Here is a 19,960-nt window from a genome sequence, read left to right on the forward strand (position 1 = left end):
CTCAAAGAGCATCATGGGCTGTGGCCTTCCTGGATCGGCATGGTCTACCACTGCAACTTCAATTCCAAATCTAAAGGGCCAGCCATTTTAATCAATTAAATAGCTACATTTTTACAGATTGATGTTGCTGATAAAAGGCAGGGGGGTCCTCCTTTTTCCCTATTTTCTTCCCTTTTCCCCTCTCTTCTCATCTGTACCTGACGTAATACTCATATGCGCACTGTGAAAAAGATTTTATTTACAGGTGTATTTGATATATCAAAAAGCATTAAGCCAGCTAAATTAATTATTCTGAATAATCTTGCCATTTTGGAAATGACCAGTCTATGTCTCTAAAACCAAGTATTTGCCTTACCAATTTGCTTCACAGTGACAAAATGCAACAAAGGATTCTTCTGTTCTGTACGACAGGCCCCATGGCAACATGCCTGAGCCTGAGGCATGTTTACCTTCAGATATAAATACGGTATATACATGAACACACAGGTTATGCAAAGCAGCTTTGTAGTGCGTTTCAAACGCAAGGCAACTGAAAGTGCCTTACATAGGCAGAGCAAACCATTAAAATACATACAATGAAAATAAAACATAGTGACAGTGCAGTTGTAAGTTGAAAAACAAGATAAAAAATATAATAATAATGATTAATAATTAATAATAATAATTATAAATAATTAAAAATACAAGAATAATTGTTTTTATTTGAATTGCAGTGCAGTTCAAAAAAGCATTTGAAGAGCTGAGAGTTGCAGCAGTCCTGTAGTTTGCTCTACATGCATGGTACATCGAAACTATTTGGCCTCTGGGGACAGCAAACAAGCCTAAATACCCAACGGAAAAAGTAAGCACACACACAGAACTTCAGGACACCGTTGACATATGTCAATAATAATTATTTTGCTATGTCAACAGAACATCAAAGTTTCTACCTAGTGGCATTTATCACCAAAAATGTGGACAGCAAGGCAGAAGATCAGAAATGTATTTTGACCCGAAACCATTCAGTGGTTTGTAAATCCACAGTAATTTTAAATCTTTGACAGTCCTGGGAAGTGTCTTAGAAGTGAAGTAATATGATCTCAATGATGATATACTGTATATGAACACACTTCAAAATATGTTTTTTGCCAAAATGGTATTGAAGAATCGATCTAATGTTCTTATGCGCGTTCTTTGAGTTGGTGGTGAATCAGGAGGAAAAGATGAACTGAAGTCTTCAGATGAGTTAATTGCAGTAACGATGGACAGCTGCTGGGAACCTTCTCCTGCATGCGATGGAGGAAGAGAACCCCAAATTCTCTGGACATTTTGCCTATATCGTGATTAGTGGGGCGTTCCCATAGCATTATAATTCATTGATGACAATGTTGTTTAACTGTTATCGATTGGTGAATCAACTTCCAAAGAGGCGGCACTTTAGATTTGAACTGAGAATTTGTAGGGGGGGGGTGAAATGCATACAAATTAAAGATCAACATTACTATGTAACTGTCCTTCTACAACCTTCTTTGATCTATTGTAAGTGCCCCCAGACTGAGTGGCACTTCCTCCCTCCTGCTATGACGCTGTTGCTTTTGATAAGGTGATTCAGTGCCATCTTCACCTGTTGACAGATATGCGTTATGAAGCCCTCCTGGAGAGAGAAGCTTTGATGCTCCACCACCAGACTGGAGCCAGCCATTTGGTTAAATTAAATTAATCTTAGTTACTGCATTTACCTATATATGATTGACATTATTTGTTATATTCCAACAATGGCCAACATCATTTAACAACTTCTAGCAAGAAATGCATGTGGCAGCCTACCCTGAAAATGAGTTGGCAACACAGAACTGCTCTGTTCTGCCTCTGCCTTTGTTCTCTCTCAGTCTGCTGACAGTGAGAATAGACTGTTCTGTGTTGTCACCTCAGAGCTGGTATGTATTATATTTATTTGTGAAACGTGTTTTAAAATAATTATTTTCAGCACAAGTTAGTTGATAATATTGGTGATAGATTTCAGTGAGATGTCTGTTATGAATGAGCGTTGTGAAGCCTTATTCAACATAGTAAGTTCAATTACAGGCTATGCAATAAAGTGAGGGTTGTAATAGCCAGTAACAGAGGAGAAAATGAGATACTACAAAATAAAAGAGGAAATATATCACATTGGAGCAAGATGATTTACATGAGTACCATGACTACAATCGACTCCAACGACCATCACTGTTGGGAAGAAGCCGTGCCATGACAGAAAGGATGAGCTTCCTCCCACTTTTGTCAGGCAGCAGTTCCCTGTTTGGATCGCTTTTGAAGATATCATTAAATTTCAAGGACAAGAGAATGATTGAGCTGCCATATACAGTACTGGTTGCCAACTCTTCACAGCCTTCTCCAGGGGAAAGAGAGCCAGCAGTGTGCATGTCTTCATTGAAGGTAATGTGGATTGTTATTGTCTATTCTGTCATTTGTTTTCCTTTTTTTCTTTTACAAAATAACATATTCTTTATTACAAATGCCAAAATATGGCTGTGTAGGCTGAGTACTGCAGGTTACTAAGATCATAGCCTAGTACTAATTTGTGTTTGCTTAATAATATTTTGATTTTGATTTTGCTCTCTCACAGATGGCGCTGCCACCTCGACCAACGCTCTTTGACTTTCAGGGAATCCAAATTACAAAATCATTCACAGGAAACTGGGATAACCTCCAGAACTTCAAAGCCAGACCAGATGATATTCTTGTAGCTACTTACCCCAAAGCAGGTATTGTGTGTGTGGATGAGGGTTTTGGGTTATATATGTGCATTGCTGAAGGCACTGGTGGTAAATTTAAGTTGTTTAGGCCACTGAATTGCATGCATTTGTGTGTTTTAATCTCAGGAACCACGTGGGTCTCTTACATCCTTGACCTTCTGTATTTTGGTCAGACATCTCCAGAGCGTCAGACATCCATCCCTCTTCATGAGAGAGTGCCTATCCTGGAGTTAGCGGTTCCTTCTATGCCCAAAGGTGAATTCATGTTTTTACAATTGTAAACATGTTACACCTGCAGAGTAAATAGATCCTTTCAAGAGCCATACTGACTGAGTTACTGTTTCACCAGGGCTGAACAAAGTCCTGTTATAGCACTATTGCTCGAGCAAATTCATCACATAGACTCACAGGAAAAATTCAAAAGAGAATGACAACTTCTACAGGCTTGTACCATACCTTTATAGACACCTGGTGCCTCTCAACTTTCTTGAGACAACAAGCTCCTATATATATCCTATACTAGCATATCTAGTATATCATATGATATAAATATGCATAATTATGCATGCCACCAACCGCTGACTCATCTTTCCTCTGCCTGAAGGAACTGACTTGGCAGACAAGCTCCCCACCTCTCCACGCATAATGAAAACTCATCTTCCAGACCAGTTAATACCCAAATCCTTCTGGGAGCAGAACTGCAGGGTAGACACCTTGTGCTTTCTATACATGGACAGTAAATATCTACATTAGTCACTCCACAACAATCTAATTTAATTCTTTTACTTTGTACAGATAATCTATGTGGCCCGGAATGCAAAGGACAGTGCAGTGTCCTTTTATCACTTTGACCGCATGAACATGGCGCAGCCAGAGCCAGGAGAGTGGAGCAGCTTTCTACAGAGATTCATTGATGGAAAGAGTGAGTCCAAATTAAAGACCATGTTGTCAGATAAAAAAAAAAGCTGTTTCCCAATACTTCCTGCCTAAATGTCCCTTCATGTGTTCTTGGAATACAGTGTTGTTTGGCTCCTGGTATGACCACGTGACTGGCTGGTGGGAGAGGAAACACACTCATTCCAAACTTCTCCATGTATTTTATGAAGATTTAGTTGAGGTGAGCTAAGGGACGGTGAGATTATTACACTTAAGCAAGTTCACAGTCCAAGTTGCATTCTCTGTTTGGTGTACGACAAAAGTTGAGAACAAGTTTTCCCCCCTAAAACATAACTAACCCATCAGTTGAAAAGTAATTTAATTTGTGCTCAAAATAGGACAAAAATGTGTTGAATATGATTTACCCATGTAAGGACTTCTCACAGGGTGGACTTGAATGTGTCCCTTAGCTGACGCTAATATAAAGGTACACTATGTAACAGCAGTCAGACAATTCAATCGGCACCTTTCCTGGTAAACCCGGTCTAATGATCACACTGTGTAATATCCCCGATATGCAATATGTAACGTAATTCATCGATTTGCAATTTTTGTACTTAGTAGTAATGTTGTACTTTTGTTAGGCTCTTTAGTTTTGTTAGGCTCTTATTTTATTTTAATGCCCGTTTGTTGTTTTCCACTATCCACTTTGCTGCTGTAACAATGTGAATATCCGTGTTGTGGGACGAATAAAGGATTATCTTATTTAATCTTATCTTAAAAACAAGACTGTAGCGCCTCCTAGTGACAGAGTCTCATTTAGGACAAACTTGAACCCAAACAATACCATCACTCTTACACAAGAGGAATTCTTATCTGAATTGCTAATCATATGTCATGTACTCTGGTGAGAGTAGTGGTGTGGGGGAGGAAGGGGGTGTGGATAGAAGTGGGTACCACCCACTTTAGAAACTTACACACTGCTGTTTGAATGTCTGCAGGACTCTGGACGAGAACTGGACCGTCTATGTTCATTTCTTGGTGTATCGCCTTCAGCTGAGGAGAAGAGAGGAATTCTATTTGGAACAAAGTTTGACAGAATGAAAGACAACAAAATGGTCAACTTTTCCACTCTCCGCATTCTGAAACAAGAAGTGTCTCCCTTCATAAGAAAAGGTACAATGAAGACAGCAACCGAGACAAGATCTACAAGGGAAAATACTAAATTTATTGTGTTCTCTGTCTGTTATTACTCACAAGATCTGCGGAAATAATGTTTTAGAGATGTTACCAAAATACTTGACTGATTCTCTTTGGTTCTTTAGGGAAAGTTGGTGACTGGAAGAACCATTTCACTGTAGCCCAGAATGAACACTTTGATGAAGACTACGAGCAAAAAATGAAGAATACCACATTGCAGTTCCGCACTGAAATATAGAGATGCCTGGCTATGGTGTGTAGGATCTCTGATTAAGTGGCAAATAATGCTGAGTCATGTTTGTCAGCTCTTAAATTTGATTGAAAGGAGTTTTCTTCAGTCAGTGTCAATCACTTATTAATGCACATTTAGATACTACCCTAACATGAACATGACAGAATAAAACATTGTTGTTGTAACACTGCACAACCTAGCATAGAGACCAAATATAACAAAATATAACAGCAAAAGATTTAGAAGTCGCTCATTTGTACAGCAAATCTGCAGGGAAGTGAGTGTGTGTCCACCTAATTTTGTAATGCATGAAATCAGTGAAATACAACTTACAAAATGCGTAAAAAAGTTATTTGTAACAAGTATGGAGCTGTTATATGACTCGATCACTACTTAGCTTTAATGACCAGAAATGAATCAAATGTCAGCATATATGAATATATATATATATATATATTCACACATTAAGCCCCTTGTGACCTGTTGTCTATGAAAGGTGCTATGCAATACACATAAGAAGTATTATTATTATTATTATCATTATTATTATTATACTTTTATCCCTGTGCATATATATTGTTAATGGTACTCAGCAGGTACAAAGAGCAGCACATAACAAAACATTATTTTACTTTTCTTGTTTTTATTTAAATCCAGACATGAAATGCAGCAAGAAATACAAGAACAAAACTTCAATTAACCTAATTAATGATTCTCATCAACACTGTACTTCTGCACTATAGTTACTATATGGACTGGAGGGTCACATTGGAAGAGTTTTCTATGGCACATACTGGTTTGAGGGGAAAGAACACTACTGGTCCTTAAACTTTAAACAGCTATTGGATGGTACCATCCTGGTAACGAAGCACAATAACAAACAGCAAGTACTGGTTCAGTAAAATCTGATGGGTTGGTTGGAATGTCGACAACTTTGTACTTAAACAACTTAAGCTCTCACATCACTGGGAGGTATGACAAGTCACTCTGAGGTAACAAATCCTGTGATAAACGGACTCACTGTCATCAGCGGGACAGGCATAAATGAAAAGATTTATTCCAAAATGTTAACCACAAAAGATTCCATGCCTTGATTCTTCCATTAGTTAGTGTTTCGAAATAAAACTCTTTTGTGGCCAGAGAAGATCATAACTCATAACTTCAATAGTTGCACATCATTCCAGTAATTATTTTGTGATGCAATTGATGATACCTCATTTTGAAATTAACTTTATTAATGTTAGACTAAGCAGGGGACCACAAGGCTATTTTCAAGATCATACGCTTTCAGTTGCAGTGTACATTTATAGATGGTTATGAAGTCTATTCTCGGTTCCTGTCATAACCCTAATAAACAAATAATAATAAAAAAACAAGATCTTAAAATCTTGCAGAATTTGGTTGTAATTTAGCAAAACTTCTGTCCATGTCTCAATCCTGAGCACAGCCCAGAGTCCTTGACACAAACTCTACAATCAAGTACCAACTATTACAGCTCTCTGACCCCAAATAAGCCACAATGATGTCATGTTGCAAAATACCATTTAAGATTGTCTTTCACAGTAACATCTAGGTTTTGAATACACCCTTTTTCATGAACATCAAAAATAACAGTATTTACATGGTTGCTTATATATTGTATATTTGAAAGATATTCTCTTGAGTAGTAAAATACTTCAGCCTAGTGCTCAGGCTTTAAGTTAAGTGCTGTCTTATTGGATAAGGTCTAGTATAATAGTACTGAGATTCATGCTAAGCCAGTCCAGTGTGATGCAAAGCTGGGGAGCATTTAATTGGAGCTCAAACAGACTAATGGTTGGATTGATTTAATGCAACAGCATATTAAATATCTTTTCTGTAAAATGCAGTCAAAGGCTTTCAATGGTGCGATTGCAAAAACTTTGTCCCACAGCACAAGACAAAATGCATTAACCTCACTGATGAATGCTTGAATCTCATTTTGATGCCAGTTGCAGCCACAGCTAAATGCCTCAGCAACAGTTTCACAGGTAAACATGCTGTTGACATGTAAGCTGTGTACTGTAAGCTGTTGTTTATGGTCTCTTTATGTAATCAGCTTCACATTAACACACAGGGCGGAATGCACAACAGCAGCAGCATGTCAGAGTCTAGAGTAGTGGAGCCACTCTGATACTGGTACAATGTTCTAGAGTTAACCCAAATAATGGGGTCATAGATCAATAAAGATAGCACAGAATAAACAAAGGTTATGTATGGCACATCTTTATGTCACAAATATGTGAAACAACAAATCAACTATGAAAGCAATGAACCAGAGAGCCAAGGGGATGAGACTGATGTGTTCCTATTTTGACCAAAATCACCTAAACACCAAACAAGGAGTTGATTTAAATATTTTTAATGCATATGATAGACTATGGAAAGATGTGATCAATCTCATCCATACACGTCATAAGTAGAGACCTGCTGAATAGGTATGTGTGTATGGTCCCAGTGTACTTATGATTATACCAGCATAGTACAGGTGTCTGTTTAAGAGCAATTGAGAAGAAGAAGCAAGAAAACCAGAGAGGGAGACAACAAGCAATATATGTACAGTATGATTGAAAGAGGTTATGCTATGTTGTTTATTTGTGCTATATCTCCCAGTTTTACTCTCAGAGTAAAAGGTTTGTTCTACTAACACAGTTGTGAAACCCTTGAACAAGTTAAAAGGCAAAGGTGATATTAAGTTCATCACCCAGAGACACTTTTATATATTTTTCCTCTTCTAAAAATAATTTTTTTGTAGGCAGTTCACTGATAAGTTTTCTTACAGTGCGCATTAAAGTAAGTGAATTCTGTTTTTTTCTTGTTGCTCATGTCCTAATTAGAGACAGTAAAGTTCAGTATAGTTAAATGGTCGGTGTGATGCGTCATTGGTCCTCGTGTATGAGGTTTCATAGATCAATGATTTCACTTCCGACGCTGGCAGAGTCATCATGTCGGCTGACCTCTAGGTAACTCCGTGAACCCACTGGTCTCCCAGCCCTTCCCCGTACCCTCTCTGAGTCCGGGGTGATGAACGGCCGAGTGTCATCCACTCCTTCCTCCTCCAGATGCCCTGTTGAGGTTCTGGAGGGATGCAGTGACACAGGGCAGGACACTGAAGAGGGAACATGCCCAGACCACCTGTGACCCTGGTGGGAAGGTGTAGGGGGTTCAGTGACTTGCCTGCTAGGCACACTGCTGAGAACGCTGCCGCCCAGTGGCATGGAAGACTCAGTCTGGGCCTCGCTGCTGTCTGAAAGCAGTTGAGGGTCACTGTTCCGGCGGAGCCAGGGACCCTGGCTGACACCTGAACCAGGGGAGGGGAAGGGTGAAGGTTGGGTAAAAGGCTGGAAGAGGCTACCTGTTCCAAGCAGGTGTTCCCTGTGCAGGGCCGCATCAATGCTGCGGCTCAGGTCAATGGGAGAGGGGGGGCGTAGGTCAAACTCACACAGAGACAGGCAAGTGTCCTTATCATGATCTAGACTGCCACTCACTGAGCGTTGGGGAAGTCGACCCAATGCCTGCAGCCTCATCAGGGAGCCTGTGGAGCCATCAGATATTCCTCGCTCTGCAGAGTGGCCCCTCTGGTTGCGTCCTCGGTTGCTGTCTTTGATGCAGCGTGGCTGTGCACTGGCTTGCTCATGGTTTTGGTTCCTGATCAGACTCTTACTGATATCAGCTCCAGGACGCTCCTGGCCAGCCCAGTTGTTGGGCATCTCCCCTGTTCCTCCTCCTCCCACCCCATTACTCTCAGACTTTCTGCAAGGCTTCCCTCTCAGGCTCTGGACTATCTTGGACCAGCAGGTATGTCTTTGTGTGGAGCTTACAGATTGACCAGGGGATGGTAGGTCTCCTACCACTCTGCCGTCTCCTGGTCCTCCTTCCTCCCTTCCTCTGCAAGCATGGGGCCTCCAAAATACCCAGGAACCCAGGAGAAGGAGGGAGAAACCCCAAGCGAGTTCCAGTAGCCGAGCCCAGAAGTGCACCAGCCACCATCCCCAATTGAAGTGTCTCCAGTTCCCTAGCAGCCCATGGAGCCAAAGTGTCGCATGGACATGCAGCCCACAGCACAATGCCCCCAGAAGAGCGCATACTGCCAGCACTCTCCCCAGGACCACACCCATTTTGGTGCTGCCAGTCCAAGTCTTCCCCCTGGCTTCCTCGGGGACTCCAGGGTGAGGAATGGCAGGAAAACGTAGACGTGGAAATACATGGCAGAGGAAGCCGAGACAAATAGCCAGGCCCCAGCACAAGGACAGGACCTGTAGAGTAACGGGCACAGCAGGGGACAGGGCTGATGAGAGCAGGTCCGCTGCCAGTAGGAGAGTGCACTGCAAGACAGCCAATACAGCCACCAGTGGAGGGCGCTCCAGAGTTGCTGGTAACACTCTTATTCCTGCCACCCTCAAGGCCAGCAGTGCCAGGGCAGCCTGTGTCCACACCAATAGGTGAAGAGGCAGGTTGTAGAGGGCTGTAACTGCAGGGCGAGGGAGGAGCTGCCGCGTACCATAGGGGTCAATGAGAAAGAAGGCTGCCCTAATGCCCCCAGCCAGAAACAAGAGGGCATTGGCCAGTGCAAGGGCACCCCTGTGTGGACAGTTCATGCCAGGAGACAGGGTGAGGCCGAGAGCAGCTCCAGCAAACAGGAGGAGGAAGAGGCTGGCTGAGCCATAGACATGCAGCTCCCAGGCAAAAGCCAATGTCCAGCTCAGGTCACCCCAGTACAACAGTGTGCCATTGGACATGGAACCCGTGCTGGAAGAAGGAGGTGGATTAGAAGTAGTGTGTGGAACTTGATGAGGGTGTCCCAGGGGAATGGAGCGGTTCTTCTGACCGATATCGGCCTGATGAGTGCGACCCAACCTTTGTGTGACAGGTACGACACCAGTGGTGTGGGAGGAAGAAGTACCTGGAAAAAGAAAAAAATTTGAATACCATAGTTAAACACAAGTAATGTTTACAGTATAGTTAGCACACAAATAGCTTTCGATAGCCACTAGAGGGGAGTAGTTGATCATTAAAAGTCATGAAGTAGCTCCATCTGGTTCCCTCAGCTGTTCACTGTTGCTGAATCAGATCTACAAACACTCATTTGCATTTTACATAGTCAGTGCAAATGTATTTTATGTAGTCTGCAATATATCCCCATCAGTCAAATCTGAGCAGCTGCATGCCATGCACAAACAAACTAAAATATTCTCTTCACATTGCATTTCTATGCTGGAGGCAGCATATCAGAGCAATATGAAGAAAATATTTTGATATTCAAACCTACAATAAATTCTGAGCATCAGCTATTTGTTTTGATCCTTGATCTTTAAATTTGCTGCAAAAGGAAAATATAAAACATTTATTCATGTTTTGTACTGCATTTCAGTGGTCATAACAAGCAATCATCACCATTCAACCATTATATGAATCCGCCTTATAAATACATATGACATCATGCTGTGGCAAACGTCCTCAGAATAACACAGAAATTACTGTTTAAGTGGATCAGATTATGAAATGAATGAGAGCATGTACATTATGTAACACCATAGAACGTTCAACAATGCTCTCTCTTTCTCGCTCTCTCTCTCTCTCCCATTCACACACACACACACACTTATATTTGCCTTAGACACTCCACCCTATCCTCCTGCAATGGCCTGGAAACACCCAACAGCATTCTAATCTTTGAGCCATCCATCTCAGCCATGCTTTGTGTGGAGGGGAGCACACTAAAACCTCACACTGTGAAACGACATCATTGATAATATAACTTAACTTAACTTTTTCAGCATGTATCAAGAAGTGTTTTTTAAACCTGTTTTAATTTTGCTGTAGTCTGAAGCACTTTGAGATTGTTTTTAACTATGAAAAGTGCTCTAAAAATAAAATGTATTTTTATTATTATTATTAAGAAGTGATTATATGATTATTTTATACATAATTAAATGAGGAGGACATAGAAGAAAGAGATGCAGTGAAGGGTACTTGTTTTACACAGGCATTGAAGCTTGATGTATGGTGGAACAACACAATCATTGGTAAAACACTCAAACCATCAGCCACTTGTAGGACTCTAAGCCCGTCCTCACTCTGTAGAAAATACCCATAAAGCTGACGCACTGACTGATGACTCACTCTAACACGCTTCACATCCTTGGCTCTCTGCCTCACGTTCCTCCACACGCTGTCCCTCCATCCTCCACAAACACACACATATCTCACGTTCATGTGCACATGCACAGATAACAGACACGCTTCTTTATTTATAAATCGGGATGCTTTACTTCCTTCTGTTCACCATTTCTTGTTTCTTAGAGCAGGATCCAGACACATTCCAGATGTGCTGATCGCATTTTACAGCTGGATACACTTAAACCTGCCCCTACCCTTAAATTCAGACACACACTGCCATACGTACGTCCAGGCGTAGCAATAAATTGTAAAATAAATATCCTGTTTCAGCTCATAGGACACATAATCAGATGTATAGTTAGTGTATGTGGAAACGCTACTAACATACACACGCATACACACACACAGATGGTCATGTTGTGGATGTGGGCTGTCAAAAATGTTTGCTGATCTGCAAAGGAGCCTACTGGAAGACTTTAAATGTGCTCATGGGACAAGAGAGCCATGTTTTAAAGTCATTAAGATGTTGTTCTCACAGTATCTAAGAGACCGTGTGCTCGTGTGCCCCATGTGTCATGCTTTTCCTTTCTCTGTCTGGTTTCCCTGACCCTCCCTTCATCGCCTTTTCTATGCATCTGGCTTTCATTACGATTACAACTCCTCACATTTTCTATGCTTCTACCTTTCTTCCACCATCCTCCTGCTCTCTTCTCTGCATTCCCAGCTGTCTCTTTTTCGCACACTGCTGCTTCTCTCTCGTCTATCTGTTTGCCTAGCTCTGACTCTATCCGCCCACCAGTCAACCCTCCCTCTCACCTTCCCACACATATTTTCTTCTCTTGCAAGATCCATCCCACACAACTACAACCCCACTTTCCATGGGACTTCTGCCTTTGGAAAGTGGGGCCTGTCTCACTCCCATTTCCCAGCTTTGAAGCATTTCCAGATTTTTCCAGTAAAAAACTCCCAGCTGTAAAAATAATTCCATTCTAAATTATCAAAGGAAAAGGAAAATCTAAAACCAGTGGATTCTATCACGCCTGCAAACCCGGAATACCTCATCTCTTACCTGTCCATGTTGACTGCACAGTCGTGGTAGCTGCGATTCTTCCTGCATGAGCTGTTTTGTTTGGTTGATTTGTTGTCATGGAGGTTGTCTGTGTTGTAGTAGTAGTAAGGACACTGGTTGTAGATGTTGTCTGCTGTGTCGTGACATCTGGAGCTGAACTGGTCTGGTTATGTACAGTAACTGGCACTCCTGGTAGTTCATTCCTGGAGCCAGCGGTGGTAGTTGATGTCACCGGGACCGAGTCCTGCTCTGGTGTAATAATGACTGTTGAAGGAGTGTTTGCAGTCAGCTCACCTTGGAAAGGGGGGAGCATAAAGAGAGATTGTGCAAGGACGCAAATTCTTGAAGATTCTGTTTTATGATGATACATTTTTCTGAATAAGATATTTCATCCAATCAATTCAGCAAGAGACGGCTTTAAAAAAATATGGAAAGTGAACTGGATGGTTAACCCATTCATATCCCAAACATCACTAACTATAAGCATGAACATGATTTATTCTATCAAGAATCACACAATAATCATTATTGTCATTATTAATATTAACTTGAAGAATAAATCCCACAACACCTCTAAAATGTTACTATTCATAGGTTTGGCATCATGCCTGCAGTACAATTATTCTAACAAATACTGTATGTGTTCCTCACCTGTTAATTTAACAGTCTGAGCTGCTGTCTGGGTCACCACAGGGGACAGAGTGATTCTCATGTTGTCTGGTAGCGTTGTAGAGATCCTACTGGCTGTTGTTAGGTCAGAAAGGTGGGGCTTCAGTGTCGGGGACGCCTTTGTATCGGAAACCTTAGAAGACGTTGACTCAGCTGTCGCGGTCTGTGCCTGTGGCCGATACTGAGACATTTCATTGCCAATTGTCGTCAAAGGTACAGGTGACTCCTCCTTCACGAGCATCGCTGGAGGAGTACCAACTGATCCTAAATCCTGGCCCTCATTATTCTCTATCCCTTTGACAGGTTCTTCCTCAGGACTTGTTGCAGTCACTAGTTTATTACCAGTGACAACAGACAGAGAGTCCACGACAGCTTTGAGGGGTGAAGTGGGTAAAGTCAATCCTTTTGTAGGAGTATCGCTCTCCAATTCCCTGCTGAGTGGCAGAGTAGCTGTGTCAGTCCTGGACCTGGAGGCAGTTGGTTGAGTTAGGATTGGCTCACTGATGACGTTGTTGGTAGTAAGTGCAGATACAAGAGAGGCAGTGGACTGTGCGGTAGGATGGGTCATTCTCTGTCTCTTCTGCATTGTGCTATTTGTTGACAGTCTATTCCGGATTGTAGCGTGGATAGGCACATCGCTGCTCCCTTTAGGAGACAAAGACGGCCAGAATCTAGTTGTCGGCTTGGTTGGTTTGGGTGATGGAGAAAGAGAAACAGAGGAAGAGTCAGTGATGACCTGAGCAGGTGAAGGATGTAGGAAGGTGAAAAGGAGGCTCAGGATAAACAGTAACACGGTAGCCATGGTTTGCCTCTGAGAGCTGCAGTGACTCTGCTGTCCGTCCGCCTGTCCGTCTGTCACAACATCCTTCTATTGAGCCTCTGGAGACAGAGAAAAAGAGAAGCATTGTGTAAATTTCACAAAATAAAACACTGACGGTGCAGAACTTGAAATATCGCAATTCCAGGCTTCCTGTCTCACTGTGTAGAGATGAATTAATCATTTGTGATATCTAAATTGAGGAGTGTGTAGTGTGGTACGGCCCTGCTATAGTGAGTCAGTGGGCTGGTCAATGAAACTCCCAGGGGGGTTTTATCAGCACCAGCAGTCAAGCAGGGTGTGGTGAGGTGTATGGTTTCAGAAAAGATGGCACATATAGTACACCGCAGCACAAACACAAAGGCACGAGTTCAGCTTGTGGGTTATATAACATGGAGGACCTCCAAACTGATCAAGGCAAAAAGCAAGAGCAGACACAGATGGTTTCATTCAATGGCAGATGGACACGCTTACTTTTTCCCCTCACTGCCTTTGCCGCATAACGTTCTTTGCATGAATATAATTTTTTCCCTCCACCACAGTCTTCACCTCTTTGGTCCAAACGAGCAGCGGGCCGTTCCTCCTTTTCGGTTGGTTCTGTTTTTGCCATGGATGCCAAGAGCTGACAGCTGTGACACTGAACATGGCGGAGCTCAGCGAGAAAACCTTCTGGCCCTTGAGGATTACACAATGCTGCATGTCATCCAGCAAATCAGATGCCTTCCCGTCCCAACATCCAATTCTCCTGATCACATGTTATCAGGAGTGCAGTTTTCTTTCATTATTCCATGTTCTGACTGACATATGACTCACAGTGGGAGGTTCCCCCGAGGCAGCAACAGGGATCATACCGAAACTATAGCTTGAAACATTAGGAGGCAGAAAATAAACATTTTTGCCTGTGGGGAGTATTCTTTCTAATGCTGATGACTCACCTAAAGCCCATTCACAGCTGCAATGTCTCTGAGAATTCACTGCATCTGTTTACGGCAGAGAGTGCTACATGCATTTCACACTCATAAATACGTGAGTTAGCTGTGTGATTTGTGTGAGTGTATGGAAAGAACGTGATCCTCACACATTACAGCGTGTGTGCGTGGATGGGGTCAAACACCATGCAAGAAGTGATACAGCCCACGTATCTCCTTTTGTGTGTATGATCTGTGATGGTCCTTCCACACAAGAGCAGCTATGGAGAATTCCTGTCCATGCCATAAGAGGTAGTAGTATGTAAGTTTCATTCTCCACCCTCTCACGGCAGCCTCAATGTTTGTTTTCCTTCCTGTCTCACCACTTCTTCTGCTCTCAGTCTTGCCAGCTGTCGGCCAATGCAACCTCTTATTAATCCCTGTGTTTCCCCTTTATTTCTTTTTCTCTTCCTCCCCTCGAGGTGGAGATATTTCAACATAGTCGTGTTAAATGCGTCTGTATGAGTGCTTGACACAGGGTTATGCAGATATAGAGATAAACAGAGAGATTTAAGGTGGTCGAGATAAGAGATAAGAGACAGGGGTAAGCTCACGGAGAGGTCGGGCGGGCATGGGGGGGCAGTGATGGATGGAGGAGGATGAGACAACAGAAACGAAAAATCTAAGATAAAGCCAGCTTCAGGACTAACAGGTGTGTTATGGTGGTCAGAGAAAAGGTCTGCAGTAGCTGGCAGTCCAAGCTAAACAACCCGACAGTTGAGAAATGCCTCTTTGGTAAATACGCTACACTATCTCCATCCAACGTAATCCACCGTGTGTGTGTGTACGTGACTGTGAACGTACTGCAGGTGGGCGTGAAGAGATGGATGACTCACTTAAAGGCAGTTGGCCAAATAAACTTTAGAGGGAGAGAGAAAAGACCCTGCTACTTTATTGAAAACACTGCCAACATTAATCTCATTCGATCTCACACACAGAAAGAGACACACACACACACACACACACACACACACATACACACGTGCATGCCTGTACATGCAACCACACTCACACACCAGGGGGATCTCCAAAAATGTTACCCAAGTACTACAGTTTTCCACCGCACATTACAAATGACGTGATTGGGGTCAGATTGACCAACAGAAACAGGCGATCACGTGGCTTGTTGGATGACATTAAACCAAAAAACTTGATCAATAACAATCAATTCTCAGGGGAACTTGTGTACTATAACCTCTGACAATAGCTACAATAGAGACGCCATCACACAGCACGAGTACTTTAATCCCGTTCTGTGCCCGCAGGCAAAGGGACACAACACATCACTCTGCATTTCATTTGCATTGGGGTGTGCATGTGTGTTTGGTAGATGTCGTCACTCTCACCCACACAGTAAGGCCTTTATGTAGAGCAGGAAATGCCCCAGGATAATATCCAACTAACAATATGGAGATTACTACATCTTTAAACCACTTGCCCACTGCATACAGGAGACATGGTAGACCTGCTGGTTATAGAAGCACATGACTCACCACAGCAGCTGTTATTAATCAGTTAATCTCTGCCGGTGTGATGTCATGTCTCTACTAGTATATATATCCTGTTAATGCCACTAGCTAATTTTCCTTTACTTTAATTGAGCTCCCAGGCAGCGGGGGTGGGGCACGCATGGACGTTTTTGACGACTTTCCCCTTTCTCGCAAATATTCCATCTTTGCCAGATTGCCGAGAGTCTGGCAGTCCAAAATTTCCGCTAATTTGAGTGACTATTTCCAGGGGCAAACACAAGTCTCTTTGCAGACAGAAGGGTCTGTGTCTTTGCAACAAAGGCTGCTCCTAAGCAGATGGGCGTCCCTCCCTCTATGTGTGTGTATGTGTGTGCACACTGGCACATGCGTGTTCATCTGCAGAATCAGACGGAGCATTCAACCTCGAGGTGGCGCTCTACTTGGGTGGACTTCAGTTAGAGCAGTAGAAAAGAGAGAGAGAGAGAGAGAGAGAGAGAGAGAGAGAGAGAGAGAGAGAGAGAGAGAGAGAGAGACTGAAAAAGACTAGTTGTGCACGTTGATGCACATCTGCACTGAAACGGTTCCACAGTCCAACAGAGCAGTTATGTATTTGCTCTACCCTCAGCTTGTACAGATGTATAACCTGTTTGTACTCAGCGATGCGGGCTGAGAGGTGGTGGTGGTTGGGGGGGAGGGGGGGGGGGGGGGGGGGGGGGGGTGGGGGGGGGCACTGTGAAGGAGTGTATGTATGTGAATTTGTATGTACGTGAGAGGGGGGAGGGGGGTGAAGGGAAATGGGAGAAAGTATGTGCGGTTATGTTGGTATGTGTGTAATGGGGAAGGTCGCTGGTTTGACCGTTGAAAATTCCACACCTTGAAATAACACACAGTATACAGATAACAAACATTAAAATCATCTAATGAAACAGGCACTTAACTGTTCAATTCAAATTGAGTTCCAGTGTTTCTAAACATGTATTATTCATGGTCCTGGATGTTTGCCATGCTGGTAGCCAAACCTCTACCTCCCTGAGAGCTCTGGACTTATGCTCTCTACTTGGCCTTTAAGACAAACTTAGGGTGTCGCTCTGGGTGTGCGTGTGCGTGTGTGTGTGTGTGGGGCAGACCACACAGCACGGTTGAGTTATACCAAGAGAGACACCAAGCTACAGAGTGAGCTATAGATGTTTTCCTCACCCCCGGCTGAGGCAGATGTCTAGTTCCGGAGCGCCCGACAACATCTTTGTCTCATGTTCTGCCTTCACACAGGCCACAGATCAAAGGCTGAAGGTCAGCTTCAGGGGGGGCACTGTGACTCCATTAGACACATGCACACACACACACACACATTCAGACAGCAACAGACCTGTGCTCACTGAGGTAAAACACAGGTCACCCATGCTGCAAAGGATGACATATGATTGTTGCTGCCTGACTGAAAGAACATCCAGCAGAAAGCCCAGATCATCACCAGTAAAGAACCATGACTTGAGCAAGGCGTTTGAAGTTAGTAGTCATACATTCCCAGAAACACACACTCCCACACACACACACACACACACTCTGAGAGACAGTGACTGTGGTGACTGATAGAAACAGCTGCTAAACGAAGTCAGGCCACTAAACAGTTTCAAGAAGAGTTTACAGACATCGCAAGTCATTAAATGTTTGCTTGCTGCAGCGATCTGACCTCACAGCTCCACTAACACACTGTTACAGCTGCATGCAATAAAACAGCTGCTATACCCTTTAACAGGCATGTTGGTTAACAATTAGATTTGCAGTATTATCTTGGATTTTAGATGCTCCTCCATACTGCGGCCAAAAAGATACTGTGACAAACAAGCCCAGACCCTCTAAAGCACAGATTCATATCCCCTGTTCTTGTTTTAATTCACATTATGCCACTGTCGGTTTTGTGAGTTATTTTTTGACTAAGCTGACAGTTTAAAAGCCTCTGGGACAAATTATGACTGAAATGAAGCTTTTGCAAGAAGTCATTTACAGGCTACTGGATGCTGGAGTGGTTTGCTGAGGATTATCTCTTGTCCTGTTCGCCCTTTTAAACCAATTTCTCTCTAAAAAATATTAGGCAGACAGTATTTTATTTTGATGTGTTTTGCGCCTTGTTTTGCTCTTATCACTGGATCTGGCTGTGCTGATCTTTTGAGGAGAAATCTGGGTTTGGCTCTGCGATTAATCAAGTAGCAGAGTGGAGCTCTACGGCTCCTCTGGTCCTGTTCCAGAGGTTTCATCCACTAATTCACACTGGATGCGACCATGGCTGCTTTGGAATCTTCAGAAGAAACAGGGGAATGTTGTCGTGACCTTATTCTTCACACCTTCAGGCCTCGTCTTGACACAGTAAAAGGCACATAGGAGCACATTGAGCACCTGCTATTGACATGAGCATGGGGAAAAATTGTATTCCACTTGTTGCTGTTTCATCAAAGCTCAGATCAAAGCAGACCGTGGAGTTAAATAATGATATCTGGGGACATTTTTGGTTTGTTTGGGATTATAATTGGGATATAAAATGTTGAGTTGCGCGGAGTCTGAAGCAGGAGGCTCATGTGTCACAAACAGAGATCTAGAGAGTATTTTATTCTTGGCTATTCCAAATGATGCTCTGCTTGTGGAACTAAATGAATCAGATGTTTGAATTTTAAATAAATAAATAAAGCATCTATAGCTCAACTGCCGACATTATTTACCTATCTATTCAATCATTATGCATGTATTAATTAGATGTTTTATTAGATCAAATAAAAGTAGTGAGTTCTTTCACTTAGAAATGAACTGCCCAGCCTATCCTTTTCTCGTCAGCTTCAATCATACGAGGGTTGCTGTGTAAATATTAGGATGAAACCTCACCTCTAGTTCAACAGACGAGGTGGTTTGTTAGCTTTGAACAGGTGATACTGTTGGTTCTAAAAAGTAGTATTAAGTCCTGGTGCACCGTGACTCCTTCACCATGGCTACAAATGATCCGATTTCCAAACCGCTGCTTTATCCCGAAACACCAGCTCATTTCCACTATAACGCGTCACAGATATGAACACAGGAAAGCGTGGATGCTGTTATACCGGCGTGATCAGTCATCGTCACGGCCTGAGATATTAAACACAAGTGCGATTTTGCGCGGCGCAGGTAAATGCGGCGTCACTGCGCCAACAGTCGCCGCATAGCAGCCAAATAGTATCATCACAAACCTACCTGCGGGTTTGTGTGGCCGCTCTCTCTCTCTGATGGCGTCCTCTGCGGCAGGGACCGGTGGCTACGACATGCCGAAGCCTTTAGCCGGAGGAAGGAAGATTGTAAATCCAGGTTCGCCGCTTGTTATGGCTGCAAACGCTCCTCACACGACCCACACAGAGAACTGAGCCTTGTATCGCTGCCAGCCCTCTAAGCAGGAGCTTGTGTAGAGACGAACGCCCCCTCTGACCACTCCATCTCACTCACACACACCCCTCCCGCTCATTTCTCTCCCAGATGGATCAACTCGGTTGCCTACCTATAACCTACAGCCTGGCGCGCCCATTACGCAACGGCCCTTTCCAAAGAGACTCACATATAGGAGCGTTTCCGTTGATCTACCTTCACAAAGCAGCATATCAGACACAGTGCTCTGCGGAAATTTGACGACACAAGCACTGACATCATCACAACAGGAAGTGCCACTATCCAGGTTCTGGGGTTTGCTTGGTACAGTGTTTTAGCTGAAAACAACTGTGATGCAGGACTGGGCAGGTGTGTGTATGATGTGAGATGGGAGACATGTGCAGAC

At 43.2% G+C, this 19,960-nt stretch overlaps 2 protein-coding genes across 4 annotated transcripts; one reads left to right on the forward strand and one right to left on the reverse strand.

Annotated features, from left to right (window-relative positions):
- Positions 1-2,313: 2,313 nt before the first annotated feature.
- Positions 2,314-6,921, forward strand: LOC143013439 (cytosolic sulfotransferase 2-like). Its single transcript, XM_076167071.1, has 8 exons — positions 2,314-2,415; positions 2,606-2,744; positions 2,862-2,990; positions 3,340-3,440; positions 3,531-3,657; positions 3,755-3,852; positions 4,613-4,787; positions 4,937-6,921. The coding sequence occupies exons 1-8, from the start codon at positions 2,323-2,325 to the stop codon at positions 5,047-5,049; spliced, it is 975 nt and encodes a 324-aa protein (XP_076023186.1). The 5' UTR covers positions 2,314-2,322; the 3' UTR covers positions 5,050-6,921.
- Positions 5,667-19,815, reverse strand: LOC143013438 (uncharacterized). 3 transcript variants are annotated; one of them, XM_076167068.1, is made up of 4 exons: positions 19,390-19,815; positions 12,902-13,798; positions 12,251-12,544; positions 5,667-9,964 (listed from the first exon to the last, which is right to left on the reverse strand). In XM_076167068.1, the coding sequence occupies exons 2-4, from the start codon at positions 13,719-13,721 to the stop codon at positions 7,965-7,967; spliced, it is 3,114 nt and encodes a 1,037-aa protein (XP_076023183.1). In that variant the 5' UTR covers positions 13,722-13,798; positions 19,390-19,815; the 3' UTR covers positions 5,667-7,964. The 3 variants fall into 3 exon arrangements, with proteins under 3 accessions (XP_076023183.1, XP_076023185.1, XP_076023184.1); XM_076167070.1 differs by lacking the exon at positions 19,390-19,815 and adding an exon at positions 14,286-15,251; XM_076167069.1 differs by lacking the exon at positions 19,390-19,815 and having other exon boundaries at positions 12,902-14,270.
- Positions 19,816-19,960: the final 145 nt, after the last annotated feature.

Source organism: Genypterus blacodes, unplaced genomic scaffold (assembly GCF_046128005.1).
Source record: "Genypterus blacodes isolate CSIRO-AG114 ecotype Tasmania unplaced genomic scaffold, CSIRO-AGI_Gbla_v1 ptg000156l_1, whole genome shotgun sequence".
NCBI lineage: Eukaryota > Metazoa > Chordata > Actinopteri > Ophidiiformes > Ophidiidae > Genypterus > Genypterus blacodes.

Excerpts from the sequence above, each read along its gene's own strand:
- LOC143013438 (XM_076167068.1), bottom strand. The coding sequence starts at position 13,721 with ATGGCTACCGTGTTACTGTTTATCCTGAGCCTCCTTTTCACCTTCCTA. Across the intron at positions 12,545-12,901 it reads TCAGACTGTTAAATTAACAG|GTGAGCTGACTGCAAACACT; the intron begins GTGAGGAACACA and ends CCCCTTTCCAAG. Across the intron at positions 9,965-12,250 it reads TGTGCAGTCAACATGGACAG|GTACTTCTTCCTCCCACACC; the intron begins GTAAGAGATGAG and ends TTCTTTTTCCAG.
- LOC143013439 (XM_076167071.1), top strand. The coding sequence starts at position 2,323 with ATGATTGAGCTGCCATATACAGTACTGGTTGCCAACTCTTCACAGCCT. Across the intron at positions 2,991-3,339 it reads GGTTCCTTCTATGCCCAAAG|GAACTGACTTGGCAGACAAG; the intron begins GTGAATTCATGT and ends CTCTGCCTGAAG. Across the intron at positions 3,658-3,754 it reads GAGATTCATTGATGGAAAGA|TGTTGTTTGGCTCCTGGTAT; the intron begins GTGAGTCCAAAT and ends CTTGGAATACAG.